The sequence below is a fragment of the Chiloscyllium plagiosum genome, unplaced genomic scaffold (assembly GCF_037043375.1).
Source record: "Chiloscyllium plagiosum isolate Xiang-an unplaced genomic scaffold, Cpla_swu_hap1 HiC_scaffold_4, whole genome shotgun sequence".
Classification (NCBI taxonomy): Eukaryota; Metazoa; Chordata; class Chondrichthyes; order Orectolobiformes; family Hemiscylliidae; genus Chiloscyllium; species Chiloscyllium plagiosum.
In genome coordinates, this window is record NW_028270142.1 from 101,423,749 (window position 1) to 101,437,103 (window position 13,355).

The following is a 13,355-nucleotide window of genomic DNA, read 5'->3' on the forward strand; positions in this document are numbered from 1 at the left end:
GGCCAGCAAAGATAGACACACCAGTTTCTTCAGCCTGAAGATTTCCACAGCAGAGCAAATAGCATGATTTTAAGGATGGTTGAGTGATTATTGCCAGACTGTCTCTACCCAGTTCTGAGGACTCCCAAAAATCCACATTTTGCTTCATCCCCATTCTCTTTAATTCACCATATAAGTGGTTAAGAGACAGTCACACGATGCTTCCATCCTCCCAGGGACAGGGTATGAAGATCCAAGACTTTATTTTTCCATGCCTCTATTCTGCGTGTCATAAATGTTGGGCTGCTTCGTAGAGACACATTTGTGGCATTGCTGAAGTAGTTTTTGCTTTTCATCTTTGACTATGCATAGCAATGATACCCATAGCAAATCGCCATAAGTACAAAAAAATGTGAGCCTATGAGGGTGCACATTAAAATGCCACACCACATAGCGACAGTTGAAGGTGTCAGAATATTGTACTTACCTTAGAGAATGTTCCCAACTGCTCAGCAGATTTTCCTTCTCCTGACACTCCCATCCTGACAAGCCTACTTCTACACAGCTTCTAAAATCCTGCATCATCAGATGAAGATGTGTAGCAGAAGACCCCATTTCATTCCTCCCTCTCTATTTAAAGTGTTGGACCAATCTCTGTATGCTTGTAGTAGCATTTTACACATTTTACATATTCCTGACCCACTACAAACATATATTGCACATGTGCAGGAAAATCAGAATCCCTTCAACAAACAAACATGGCCAATTGCACGCCAAAACTGATTCTGTATCCAGGTGAAAGTTCAGCCCTTGGCCTTTCTGTAAAAGTCCCATTAAAAAGTTACGTGCTGCTCAATGACCTAAGTTGAGTTTTAACAATATATTGTGTTCATACTTATTGCTAAATAACTGTACTTGCCATGAAAGAGCAAACTAGTATCTACTAAAGGGAATTTTCTCCATAATGATAAAACATCAAATATATACAACTTTTTGATATTGCATTCAAACTTAATCTCCTGTACATGTCTCGATCATCTACTTTACTATCCATAAAATTTTAAACTTAAAAGTGAAAGGATTCTCAAAGTTTCATTTCATGGCTTGTTGCCTGTGCAATTAAATCAATATGATTGGCTGCTTGATGGCAGTACTGCTACTGGATGACTGGAATACGCAGTGGCTTGGTATCAGGAACAAATTACCTTTGGGAAAAGATAGTCTGCTTCACCGAGATCTCTAAATCTTTGTAAGTTGATTTCTTTGAGAACAACTGAAAGCACCCTGCATTTTACACTCAGGGTGAAGCAATCTAATGCATAAAAGCTTCCAGAATCAACACTTTTTACACAAGCTCTTCAATAAATTAAATTCTACTTACAGTTAAACCAACTCCAATGAAAACACATATCATTCCAACAGTAACATATGCACAGCAACGCCTTCGAGGCAATGCACTGCCAACAGATGATCTAAAAGGAAACCAAAATAAAGAGCAGATTATGTTGTATCTGCAGTGCTAACCCAGCAGAAAGTTATCACCATGTTGTGGCGGTGAAGTAAAGAAAGAGGAACAATTTGAATACATAATGACTCCTTTTTATAAAATTACAATTCTAACAGTTGAGGTGCCCATTGATAATGCACAGTCAATACACAGTATAGCCCAAATGGCATTTAACAATGTTGTCTTCTGTGAGGATATAACACCATTTAATAGAGTGAATGGTAATTCTTCCTTCCTGGCATCATTACACTGTTGTTGATAATTAAGGACGTACTCAAAGATCACAGTCAGTCAATCTTATAATCAATTGCCAAATGGCACATTAACTCAAGCATGATAGTCACTCAACTTCTCTTTCAAGTGCTTGACCTTTGTAATGAACATAGGTATGTCAACAACACTACAAGTTCAAATTGTAATGCATCACCATCCCACCTAGACTAAATTTTAAATGAAACTGTCAATCCATGCAATTTTGTCTTGGCACGAACACATTATCCAATTTAGCTTCTATTTCTCCAATATTGAGCACAAAACAGAGCCTTAAATCACATACATAACAATACTAAGCTAAGTGCTCTGTTTCACTGTGAAGTAATGCATACAATCTCTAACATGATGAAATTAACATTTCATAATTAGATTCGATTCCCTACAATATGGAAACAGGCCCTTCGGCCGAACAAGTCCACACAACCCTCTGAAGAGTAGCCTACCCAAATCCTTTCCCCCACCTTACATTTACCCCTGACTAATGCACCTAACACTATGGGCAATTTAGCACTGCCAATTCACCTAACCTCCACACCTTTGGATTGTGGGAGGAAACCGGAGCAAACCCACACGGACATGGGGAGAATGTGCAAACTCCACACAGACAGTCACCCAAGGTAGGAATTAAACCTGGATTCCTGGCGCTGCAAGGCAGCAGTGCTAACCACTGAGCCACCGTGACACAACGGTAGTGCAGAGACGAATAGGCTGCAACTCTCTTTCACAAAAAGCACGCAAACAGTCTTTGAATTTTTTTTTTAAAAAGGTAGACGAGATAGATTTTTGAAAATCTAGAAGATGAAAGATTTATAGAAGGTTGGAGTTGATATTACAATTAGATCAGCCATTATTTTACTGAATGTCAAAGCAACTTTGAGGAGCTAAATAGCCTACTCTTGATCCGAATCTGTATGTTCTTATGTTCACTCCCAAGTAGACAGTGATGAATTGCCTTCTTGAACCATTGCAGTGCATTTGAAGTTAATGCACTTATTTAGCTGTTAGGGAGTGTGTTGCAGGATAATTCTGAAACAGACATTATTCTGAACAGAATGCACAGTAAATAATTTCTCTTACACGTTGTAACATAGTTAACCACAACCACTCACATTTGATGGCTGGCAAATATGAAAGTGCTGCTGGCTTCAATGGATGCAAAGAGATGCAACTTCCATCATTTCAGGTTGCTCTTCTCAGAAGAGCAAGCAACTTATTTGGTAATTAGGTACAATGCTGCATCCCACACCTCTGACCATGAAAGACATAGGTAAACAGAGATTGATAACTGCACAGTTATCTAAACCATGCTCACCCTCAGCTCTTTGTGATATGCATACATAGCCTTGTACTGCTACAATCTGTTACCTGCAACTGGTTTCACATTTACTGCATTGGCAATCACAGCCTTTACACACTAATTATTGTTTGATGATACAAAGCTTGAATATTGTTGAAGAGAGAGAAATATATTGTCAAAGCATTTCCAACCATTGCACTTATCAGGTCAAACACAAAAATGCATAATACAGCGGAAAGAGTGTTACCAGGTTGATTGATTTTTTTATTCACAAGATAACCCATTGCTGACTGGACTAGCACTTACTGCACATCTCTACATCCATTACCCTGGAGAAGACAGTGGTGATGAGCTGCCTTCTTGAAGAACTACAGTCCTAAGTTGTAGGTACACCCACAATGCCATTAGGGAAGGAGTTCTAGATTTTAACCCAGTGACAGTGAAGGAACAACACCACACAGGATGGTGTACCTTGTGCTTCTCCCGTGTATCTGTTGCACTTGTACTTCGTGACGATGCTGCTCCTTTAACAAGATTATGCTGTTCTTGCCTTTGTTTTCCCCAGAGACTTCAAAAGAGCAGTGATTCTGAAAGGTCTGGGTTTAACTATTTGAGAATGTATTCAAGGCTTTAAAAAACACTTGTACAATGAAAGGGGAGTGGCCAGTTCTCCCAGTTCAGCTTTTCTCTGGTTTGATTTGGTTTTGGCAGGCTGGCTGTTCACTGAAAGCAGGCAGTCAGTTGTGAAGCTGCTGGACCCAAAGAAGCAGGTCCATGCTGATCCTCCCCATCTCTCTGACATCTCTCTTCCTGTTTGAATCTGTGTTGAATTTTTTCCTTTTTTTGGAAAGGGGTATTTAAGGGGATTATTGCAAGTATTACGTTGGGATAATCTGTGGGGTTTTTGGATAGGTTAAGTTACTTTATATTCTTTTGTTTGTGTTTCATTCAGTAATCTTGTAAATAAATTGTTTTATTTAAAACTAACTGGTACAGTTGAGGACAGAAGCGAGTCAAACAGTCAGTGCAGGCATGGACAAGGTAGGACTAATAAATTAAACTGCATTTGTTTCAATGCAAGGGGCCCAACAGGGAAGGCAGATGAACTCAAGGCATGGTTAAGAACGTGGAACTGGGAGAAATAGCAATTACAGAAACATAGCTCAGGGATGAGTGCATTGGCGCCACCTCGTGCTCCCGCGAGGAGGTTGAGCAATTCATCAACTTCACTAACACCCTGACCTTAAATTTACCTGGACCATCTCTGACACCTCCCTCCCCTTCCTGGACCTCCCCATCTCCATTAATGACGACCGACTTGACACCGACATTTTTTTTTTTTTTTTTTACAAACCCACCGACTCCCACAGCTACCTGGATTACACCTCTTCCCACCCTACCTCCTGCAGAAATGCCATTCCATATTCCCAATTCCTCCACCTCCACCGTATCTGCTCCCGGGAGGACCAGTTCCACCACAGAACACACCACATGGCCTCCTTCTTTAGAGACCGCAATTTCCCTTCCCACGTGGTTAAAGATGCCCTCCAACGCATCTCGTCCACATCCCGCACCTCCACCCTCAGACCACACCCCTCCAACCGTAACAAGGACAGAATGCCCCTAGTGCTCACCTTCCACCCTACCAACCTTCGCATAAACCAAATCATCCGCCGACATTTCCACTACCTCCAAACAGACCCCAGCACCAGGGATATATTTCCCTGCTCACCCCTTTCCGCCTTCCACAAAGACCGTTCCCTCCGTGACTACCTGGTTAGATCCACGCCCCCCCACAACCCATCCTCCCATCCTGGCACCTTCCCCTGCCACCGCAGGAATTGCAAAGCCTGTGCCCACACCTCCTCCCTCACCTCCACCCAAGGCCCTAAAGGAGCCTTCCACATCCAAAGTTTTACCTGCACATCCACCAATATCATTTATTGTATCCATTGCTGTCTCCTCTACATTGGGGAGACTGGACGCCTCCTAGCTGAGCGCTTTAGGGAACATCTCCGGGACATCCACACCAATCAACCACACCGCCCTGCGGCCCAACATTTCAACTCCCCTTCCCACTCTGCCGAGGACATGGAGGTCCTGGGCCTCCTTCACCGCTGCTCCCTCACCACCAGATGCCTGGAGGAAGAACGCCTCATCGTCCGCCTCGGAACACTTCAACCCCAGGGCATCAATGTGGACTTCAACAGTTTCCTCATTTCCCCTTACCCCACCTCACCCCAGTTCCAAACTTCCAGCTCAGCACTGTCCCCATGACTTGTCCTACCTGCCTATCTTCTTTCCCACCTATCTATTCCACCCTCCCCCCCGACCTATCACCTTCATCCCCTCCCCCACTCACCTATTGTACTCTATGCTACTTTCTCCCCACCCCCACCCTCCTCTCATTTATCTCTCCACCCTTCAGGCTCTCTGCCTGTATTCCTGATGAAGGGCTTTTGCCCGAAACGTCGATTTGACTGCTCCTCGGATGCTGCCTGAACTGCTGTGCTCTTCCAGCACCACTAATCCAGAACCATGGCTCAGGGATGGACAGGACTGGCAGCTTAATGTTGCAGGATACAAATGCTACAGGAAGGATAGAAAGGGAAACAAGAGAGGAGATGGAGTGGCGTTTTTGATGAGGGATAGCATTACAGCTGTACTGAGGGAGGATATTCCCAGAAATACATCCAGGGAAGTTATTTGGGTGGAACTAAGAAATAAGAAAGGATGATAACCTTATTGGGATTGTATCATAGATCCCCTAATAGTCAGAGGGAAATTGAGAAACAAACTTGTAAGGAGATCTCGGCTATCTGTAAGAATAATAGGGTGGATATGGTAAGGGATTTTAACTTTCCAAACATAGACTGGGTCTGCCATAGTGTTTAGATGGAGAGGAATTTGTTAAGTGTGTACAAGACAATTTTCTGATTCAGTATGTGGATGTACCTACTAGAGAAAGTGCAAAACTTGACCTACTCTTGGGAAATAAGGCAGGGCAGGTGACTAAGGTGTCAGTGGTGGAGTACTTTGGGGCCAGCGACCATAATTCTATTAGATTTAAAATAGTGATGGAAAAGGATAGGCCAGATCTAAAAGTTGAAGTTCTAAATTGAAGAAAGGTATTAGGCAAGAACTTTCAAAAGCTGACTGAGGGCAGATGTTCGCTGGTAAAGGGACGGCTGGAAAATGGGAAATGAGATAACGAGAATCCAGAGAAAGTATATTCCTGTCAGGATGAAAGGAAAGGCTGGTAGGTATAGGGAATGCTGGATGACTAAAGAAATTGAGGGTTTGGTTAAGGTAAAGAAGGAAGCATATGCCAGGTATAGACAGGATAGATCGAGTGAATCCTTAGAAGAGTGTAAAGGCAGTAGGAGTATACTGAAGAGGGAAATCAGGAGGGCAAAAAGGGGACATGAAGTAGCTTTGGCAAATAGAATTAAAGAGAATCCAAAGGGTTTTTACAAATATATTAAGGACAAAAAGATAACCAGGGCGAGAACAGGGCCCCTCAAAAATCAGCAAGGCAGCCTTTGTGTGGAGCCTCAGAAAATGGGGGAGATACTAAACGAGTATTTTGCATCAGTATTTATTGTGAAAAGGATATGAAAGATATAGAATGTAGGGAAATAGATGGTGACACCTTGCAAAATGTCCATATTACAGAGGAGGAAGTGCTGGATGTCTTGAAACGTATGAAGGTGGATGAAGGTGGATAAAGGTGGATGTGGGGGCAGCACGGTGGCTCAGTGGTTAGCACTGCTGCCTAACAGCGCCAGGGACCCAGGTTCGATTCCAGCCTTGGGCAACTGTCTGTGTGGAGTTTACACATTCTCCCAGTGTCTGCGTGGGTTTCCTCCAGGTGCTCTGGTTTCCTCCTAAAGTCCAAAGATGTGCAGGTTAGGTGAATTGGCCATGCTAAATTGCCCGTAGTGTTAGGTGTATTAGTCAGGGGTGAATGTGAGGGAATGGGTCTGCGTGGGTTGCTCTTTGGAGGGTCAGTGCGGACTTGTTGGGCCGAAGGGCCTGTATCCACACTGCAGGGAATTTAATCTAATCTAATCTAATCTTATCCCCAGAACCTGATCAGGTGTACCCAAGAACTCTGTGGGAAGCTAGAGAAGTGATTGCTGGGCCTCTTGCTGAGATATTTGTATCATTGATAGTCACAGGTGAGGTGCTGGAAGCCTGGAGGTTGGCAAACGGTGACACTGTTTAAGAAGGGTGCTAAGGACAAGCCAGGGAACTATAGACCAATCAGCCTGACGTCGGTGGTGGGCAAGTTGTTGGAGGGAATCCTGAGGGACATGATGTACATGTATTTGGAAAGCCAAGGATTGATTTGGGATAGTCCACATGGCTTTGCGCATGGGAAATCATGTCTCACAAACTTGATTGAGTTTTTTGAAAATGTAACAAAGAGGATTGATGAGGGTAAAGCAGTAGATGTGATCTACATGGAGCTCAGTAAGGCGTTCGACAAGGTTCCCCATGGAAGACTGGTTAGCAAGGTTAGATCTCACGGAATACAGGGAGAACTAACCATTTGGATACAGAACTGACTCAAAGGTAGAAGACAGAGGGTGGTGGTGGAGGGTTGTTTTTCAGACTGGAGGCTTGACCAGTGCAGTGCCACAAGGATCGGTGCTGGGCCCTCTACTTTTTGTCATTTACATAAATGATTTGGATGCAAACATAAGAGGTACAGCTTGTAAGTTTGCAGATAACACCAAAATTGGAGGTGTAGGGGACAGCGAAGAAAGTTACCTCCTATTACAACGGGATCTTGATCAGATAGGCCAATGGGCTGAGAAGTGGCAGAAGGAATTTAATTCAGATAAATGCGAGGTGCTGCATTTTGGGACAACAAATCTTCTCAGGACTTATACACTTAATGGTAAGGTCCTAGGGAGTGTTGCTGAGCAATGTGACCTTGGGAGTGCAGGTTCATAGCTCCTTGAAAGTGGTATTGCAGGTAGATAGGATAGTGAAGGTGGTGTTTGGTATGCTTTCCTTTATTGGTCAGAGTATTGAGTACAGGTGTTGGGAGGTCATGTTGCGGCTGTACAGGACATTTGTTAGGCCACTGTTGGAATATTGCATTCAATTCTGGTCTCCTTCCTATTGGAAAGATGTTGTGAAAGTTGAAAGGGTTCAGAAAAGATTTATAAGGATGCTGCCAGGGTTCGAGGATTTGAGCTATACGGAGAGGCTGAACAGGCTGAGGCTGTTTTTCTGGAGCGCTGGAGGCTGAGGCGTGACTTTATAGAGATTTACAAAATTAAGAGGAGCATGGATAGGATAAATAGACAAAGACTTTTCCCTGGGGTCAGGGAGTCCAGAACTGGAGGGCATAGGTTTAGGGAGAGAGGGAAAAGATATAAAAGAGATCTAAGGAGCAATTTTTTTCCACACAGAGGGTGGTACGTATATGGAATGAGCTGCCAGAGGAGGCTGGTACAATTGCAACATTTAAAAGGCATTTGGATGGGTATATGAATAGGGGAGGGTTTGGAGGGATATGGGCCGGGTGCTGGTAGGTGGGACTAGATTGGGTTGGGATATCTGGTTGGCATGGACAGGTTGGACCGAAGGGTCAGTTTCTATGCTGTATATCTCTATGACTCTGTAACTCTAAGTGTTTGGGCCAGCTGCAACACTCCTGGGATATCCACATTACACCTGCTTAAAACAACCAACAAAATTAAGGTCTGGGCTACTTTCTTGGAATGTTTTGAGGGGGTCTGGCCTGGTCCATAAAGGTTTGGAAATGAAAGCATTTGTGCGTTCAGTTTGCTGACAGCTACAATGACTTATCCACCCTCTGTCAGTCCATGTTGCCTAAAACGTTCACCTCAACCCTTAAATGTGGATGCTTCCTTTGGGCTGGAGGGACACAGTTTGGAGAAATAGTTATTCATTCCTCTATGAGAGCCTCTGATAGAGATGCTACAATCAATGGCACTTGCTCATTTTGACAACTACTGAGCAGGGAATCAAACTTCACATAGTGTGATCCAGTTCTTGTTCCAAAGCCCTTCAATAAACTCCTGGAAAAAAATAATCTTGCTCATTCTAGGAGTCTGCTTTGAAGTTCTCAGTCTGTGGCAGCTATACTGAATGACTAAAAGAGGGCACTAACTGGTATCTCCTCCAAAATGTTCTACACCAATGTCATTGCTTAGTCCAGGTTACTTTGCAGGATCAAGTGGGCTGAGCTTGTCATTGTTGTTTCCAGTGCCTTAGGGTCAATGCCAGGTAGTCCATCAAATTTTGGGACTTTTTAGGAGACATTTTAGTGATTAAGCAAACTAAATGGTCTGCTTGGCCAATTCAGAGAGCGGTTAAGAGTCAATTACATGGTTGTGAAGTCACATGAAGGCTAAACCAGAAAAGGATGACTGATTTTCTTCTCTGAATGACACTTGTGAGCCAGACGGCTTTTCTTTATGACAATGGTTATTAAATTAATTCCAGATTTTTAATGCATATTTCACGATATACCGGGATTTGAACCTGGGTCCTCAGAACATAACTTGGGTATCTAGATTACTAGTCCAGCCACAATATGCCATTGTGCTTCCCTCCCTGACAAACATGTTGGAAGCTTTTGAGGATGTTGTATTAATGGAAGTAATAAATGGAAGACAGTGAAACATGCTATGTCTGGATCTCACAAAGGTTAGAAAGAGACAACAGATCGGAGGTAATGTGTTGACATGGATTAAGGATTGACCAACAAGCAGAAAACAAAGAATAGGAATAATAGGTCAGAGGACCTCCTCGTAGGTCTGCTCCTGGGCCTGGCCAAACTGGTCAGAAACAGTCCAGGCAGCAGCAAGTGGAGGGGGTCGTTAGGGCTGATTGCCTGTCCCTCTTCCGCGGTTATGTCAGGGCCTGGGTATCCCTGGAGAAGGAGTACGTAGTGTCCACCAACACCCTCGAGATTTTCAGGGAAAGATGGGCACCGCAGGGAATGGAATCAAAATCAAATCTATTTTGATTTAATCCCTGCCCTCCCCTTCACTGTTTGATCAAGCAGCATTGCCCTTTGATGAGATGGGCACTGCTTGTCACTGGCCACTCGTGTTTTTCCTTTCTTCCTGGTGTGGAATATAAATAAAGATTTACACATTTGTTGTTTTTCCACTGTGTCTGACACGTGCACACACGCAACATGGGTGCTGGGGAAAAATGAGCACTCCTGTTGTCAGGCGGTAGTGTGGGAATATAAAACAAATAGAAAAAAAACAAAAAAAAATAGGAATAAAAGGATCATTCTTATGAAGGCAGGCATCTCAATTGGTCACAATCTACATCAATTGAGTACCACGAGAGTCAGGGGTTCCCGTCCCATCTGATGGAGAGCTGTGCAAATACCATCACTGAAAAGGTTGATTCAAAAATATCTAGATTTGGGGATCAAATGTAATATTTTTAAGTTTTCAAATGACACAAAGTGGAAATGTGCATTCTGAGGAAGATATTAAGCAGCTTAAAGTAGATCTCATCAGAGTTAGTGATTGAGTAAAAATGTGGTAGATAAAATGTAATGTCGAAAAATGCAAAATTATTCACTTTAATAGGAAGAACAGATGCATAGAGTCTTTCATAAATGAGGATACTGTAAAACATAAATTTACGAAGGGGCCTGGGCATCCAAGTCAATAAATGACTGAAGGCCAGTGTACAGATGCAGCTAGCAATTATCAAGGTCAGTGGTATGTTCATCTTTATTGCAAGAGGATTCCAATACAGCAGTATCAAAGATTACTTCCAAATATGTGCAGATGACATAAAGCTATTCAATTTAGATAGGCTCAGTAACTTAGCAAGAACATGGCAGATGGAATGTACTGTGGAGGCGATCCACTCCAGTAAGAAGAACAGATATGCAGATAATTTATTAAATAGTGAGAGGTTGAAAAGTGTAGTGTACAAAGAGATTTGGGTATTGTTATCAATAGGTCACTGAAGGCAAACGTGCAGGTGCAGCAAGCTATGAGCAAAACTAATGGAATGCCAGTTTTTATTGCAAGTGAAGGGAGCAGTTAAGTATCGCTTTAACTGTATGGAGCCTGGTTAGACCACATTTAGAATAGACAATAGGTGCAGGAGTAGGCCATTCTGCCCTTCTAGCCTGCACCACCATTCAATATGATCATGGCTAATCATCCTTAATCAATATCCTGTTCCTGCCTTATCTCCATAACCCTTGATTCCACTATCCTTGAGAGCTCTATCCAACTCTTTCTTAAATGAATCCAGAGACTGGGCCTCCACTGCCCTCTGGGGCAGTGCATTCCACACAGCCACTACTCTCTAGGTGAAGAAGTTTCTCCTCATCTCTGTCCTAAAGGGTCTACCCCGTATTTTTAAGCTGTGTCCTCTGGTTCGGCACTCACCCATCAGCGGAAACATGTTTCCTGCCTTCAGAGTGTCCAATCCTTTAATAATCTTATACGTCTCAATCAGATCCCCTCTCAGTCTTCTAAACTCAAGGGTATACAAGCCGTCGCTCCAGTCTTTCAGCGTAAGGAAGTCCCACCATTCCAGGAATTGACCTCATGAACCAACGCTGCACTCCCTCAATAGCCAGAATGTCTTTCCTCAAATTTGGAGACCAGAACTGCACACAATCCTCCAGGTGTGGTCTCACCAGGGCCCTGTACAGCTGCAGAAGAACCTCTTTGCTTCTATACTCAATCCCTCTTGTTATGAAGGCCAGCATGCTATTAGCCTTCTTCACTACCTGCTGTACCTTCATGCTTACCTTCATTGACTGGTGTACAAGAACACCCAGATCTCTTTGTACCGTCCCTTTACCTAGTAGTGTGCAGTTTGGCCTCCTTACCTCCGGAAATATAGTATTGCCATAATGGAAATGCAATAAAGGTTCACCTGTCTTGTTGCTAGGATGGCAGGACTATATCTAATAAGCTGTCATTAGGCAAACTGGACTTTTGAGTTTTGAACAATGAAAAGTGATCTCATTGAAACCTACAAAATACTTAAAGGGATAAAAATAGTAGAGGAAGCAACGTTTTCCCTAGTCAGCATGGCAAAGACTAGGTATATTTTCAAAATAATGGAGATGCTATTTCAGACCAAGATGAGGAAAACTCTTTTTCGTCAGTGGGTAGTGAATCTTTGGAATTCTCTGCCCTAGAGAGCTGTAGAAACTTAGTCTTTAAGTATATTAAATTAAAAAGATGACAGATGTTTGATTATCAATGGTATAAAGGGTTATGGGGTTTAAGTGGGTGGAAGTCAGAGAAGTGCTCAATCAACCACGATTGTATTAAATGGCAGAGTGGGCTCAACGGCCTACTGCTGTTCCTGCAAATCTTGGTTGGATCACACCTGGAGTAGTATACAGAGCTTTGGTCACTTTACCTTGTGGCAAACATTACTGACACAGAGGGAGTGCAATGAAGGTCCATGGATTAGCTCTCAGGATCGGTGACTTTTTTTACTCAGTGGGTTGTGACTCATAGGTATTCTCTAACCACCAAGGTTCTGAAACTTCAGTAATCTAGCATATTTAATGACGGATTTTAAAATATCAAATGATGTGTAAAGGAATAGGAGGATAGCGTGGAAAAAGACAATGAAGTGCATGTTCAATTATGATCACATTCAATGCTAGAGCAACCTCTATTGGAGGAGTAGGTCATTCACCTTATGCTTCTGGCAAGAGGGGACAAATACATAATTTCCAAGCTGTAACTTGAGTAGTGAAGTGTCACAGAGATGAATGCTCAGGCTCTCAACTATTTTTAAAATCGGAAATGGCTGCTAAATTTCTGATAATGCAAAGATAGGTAGGACAGTAAGTTGTGAAGAGGAAACAATATCTTGCCTGACTAAGTCAGGATTTGGCAGATGGGGTGCAAGTGGGAAATGTGAACCAGGCCGCTTTAAAGGAAGAATAAAAATACTTCATAAAATTTACCCAGAGAGATAACACAACTCTGTGATATAGAGGGATCTGGGTGTCCCAGTACATGAGTTACACATTTAAAGTGAAAGCACAGTAAGTAATTAAGAAGTCCAATCTATTGCAAGAGGAGGGAAATAAGTATGATGTTTTGGTATAGTTGTACAGGACCGTAGTGAGACCACATGTAGAGTGGTGTGTATAGTTTTGGTCTCCTTAATTAAGAGATATAACTGCATTAGCAGTTTAGATAAGGTACACTTGTTTGATTCTGGGATGAAAGGGTTATCTTATAAGGAAAGGTTGGATGCGTTGGGTCTGTATTCATTAGAGTTTAGAAATATTAGAGG

At 42.8% G+C, this 13,355-nt stretch overlaps 1 protein-coding gene across 1 annotated transcript in view; it reads right to left on the minus strand.

The window, feature by feature from the left end:
• pip4p2 (phosphatidylinositol-4,5-bisphosphate 4-phosphatase 2) overlaps window positions 1-13,355 on the minus strand; it is an 87,196-nt gene that overhangs the window by 15,892 nt on the left and 57,949 nt on the right. The window contains exon 6 of the mRNA XM_043688103.2: window positions 1,361-1,451. Coding sequence (XP_043544038.1) covers window positions 1,361-1,451 — 91 coding nt within the window. The remainder of the gene's footprint in view (window positions 1-1,360; window positions 1,452-13,355) is intronic.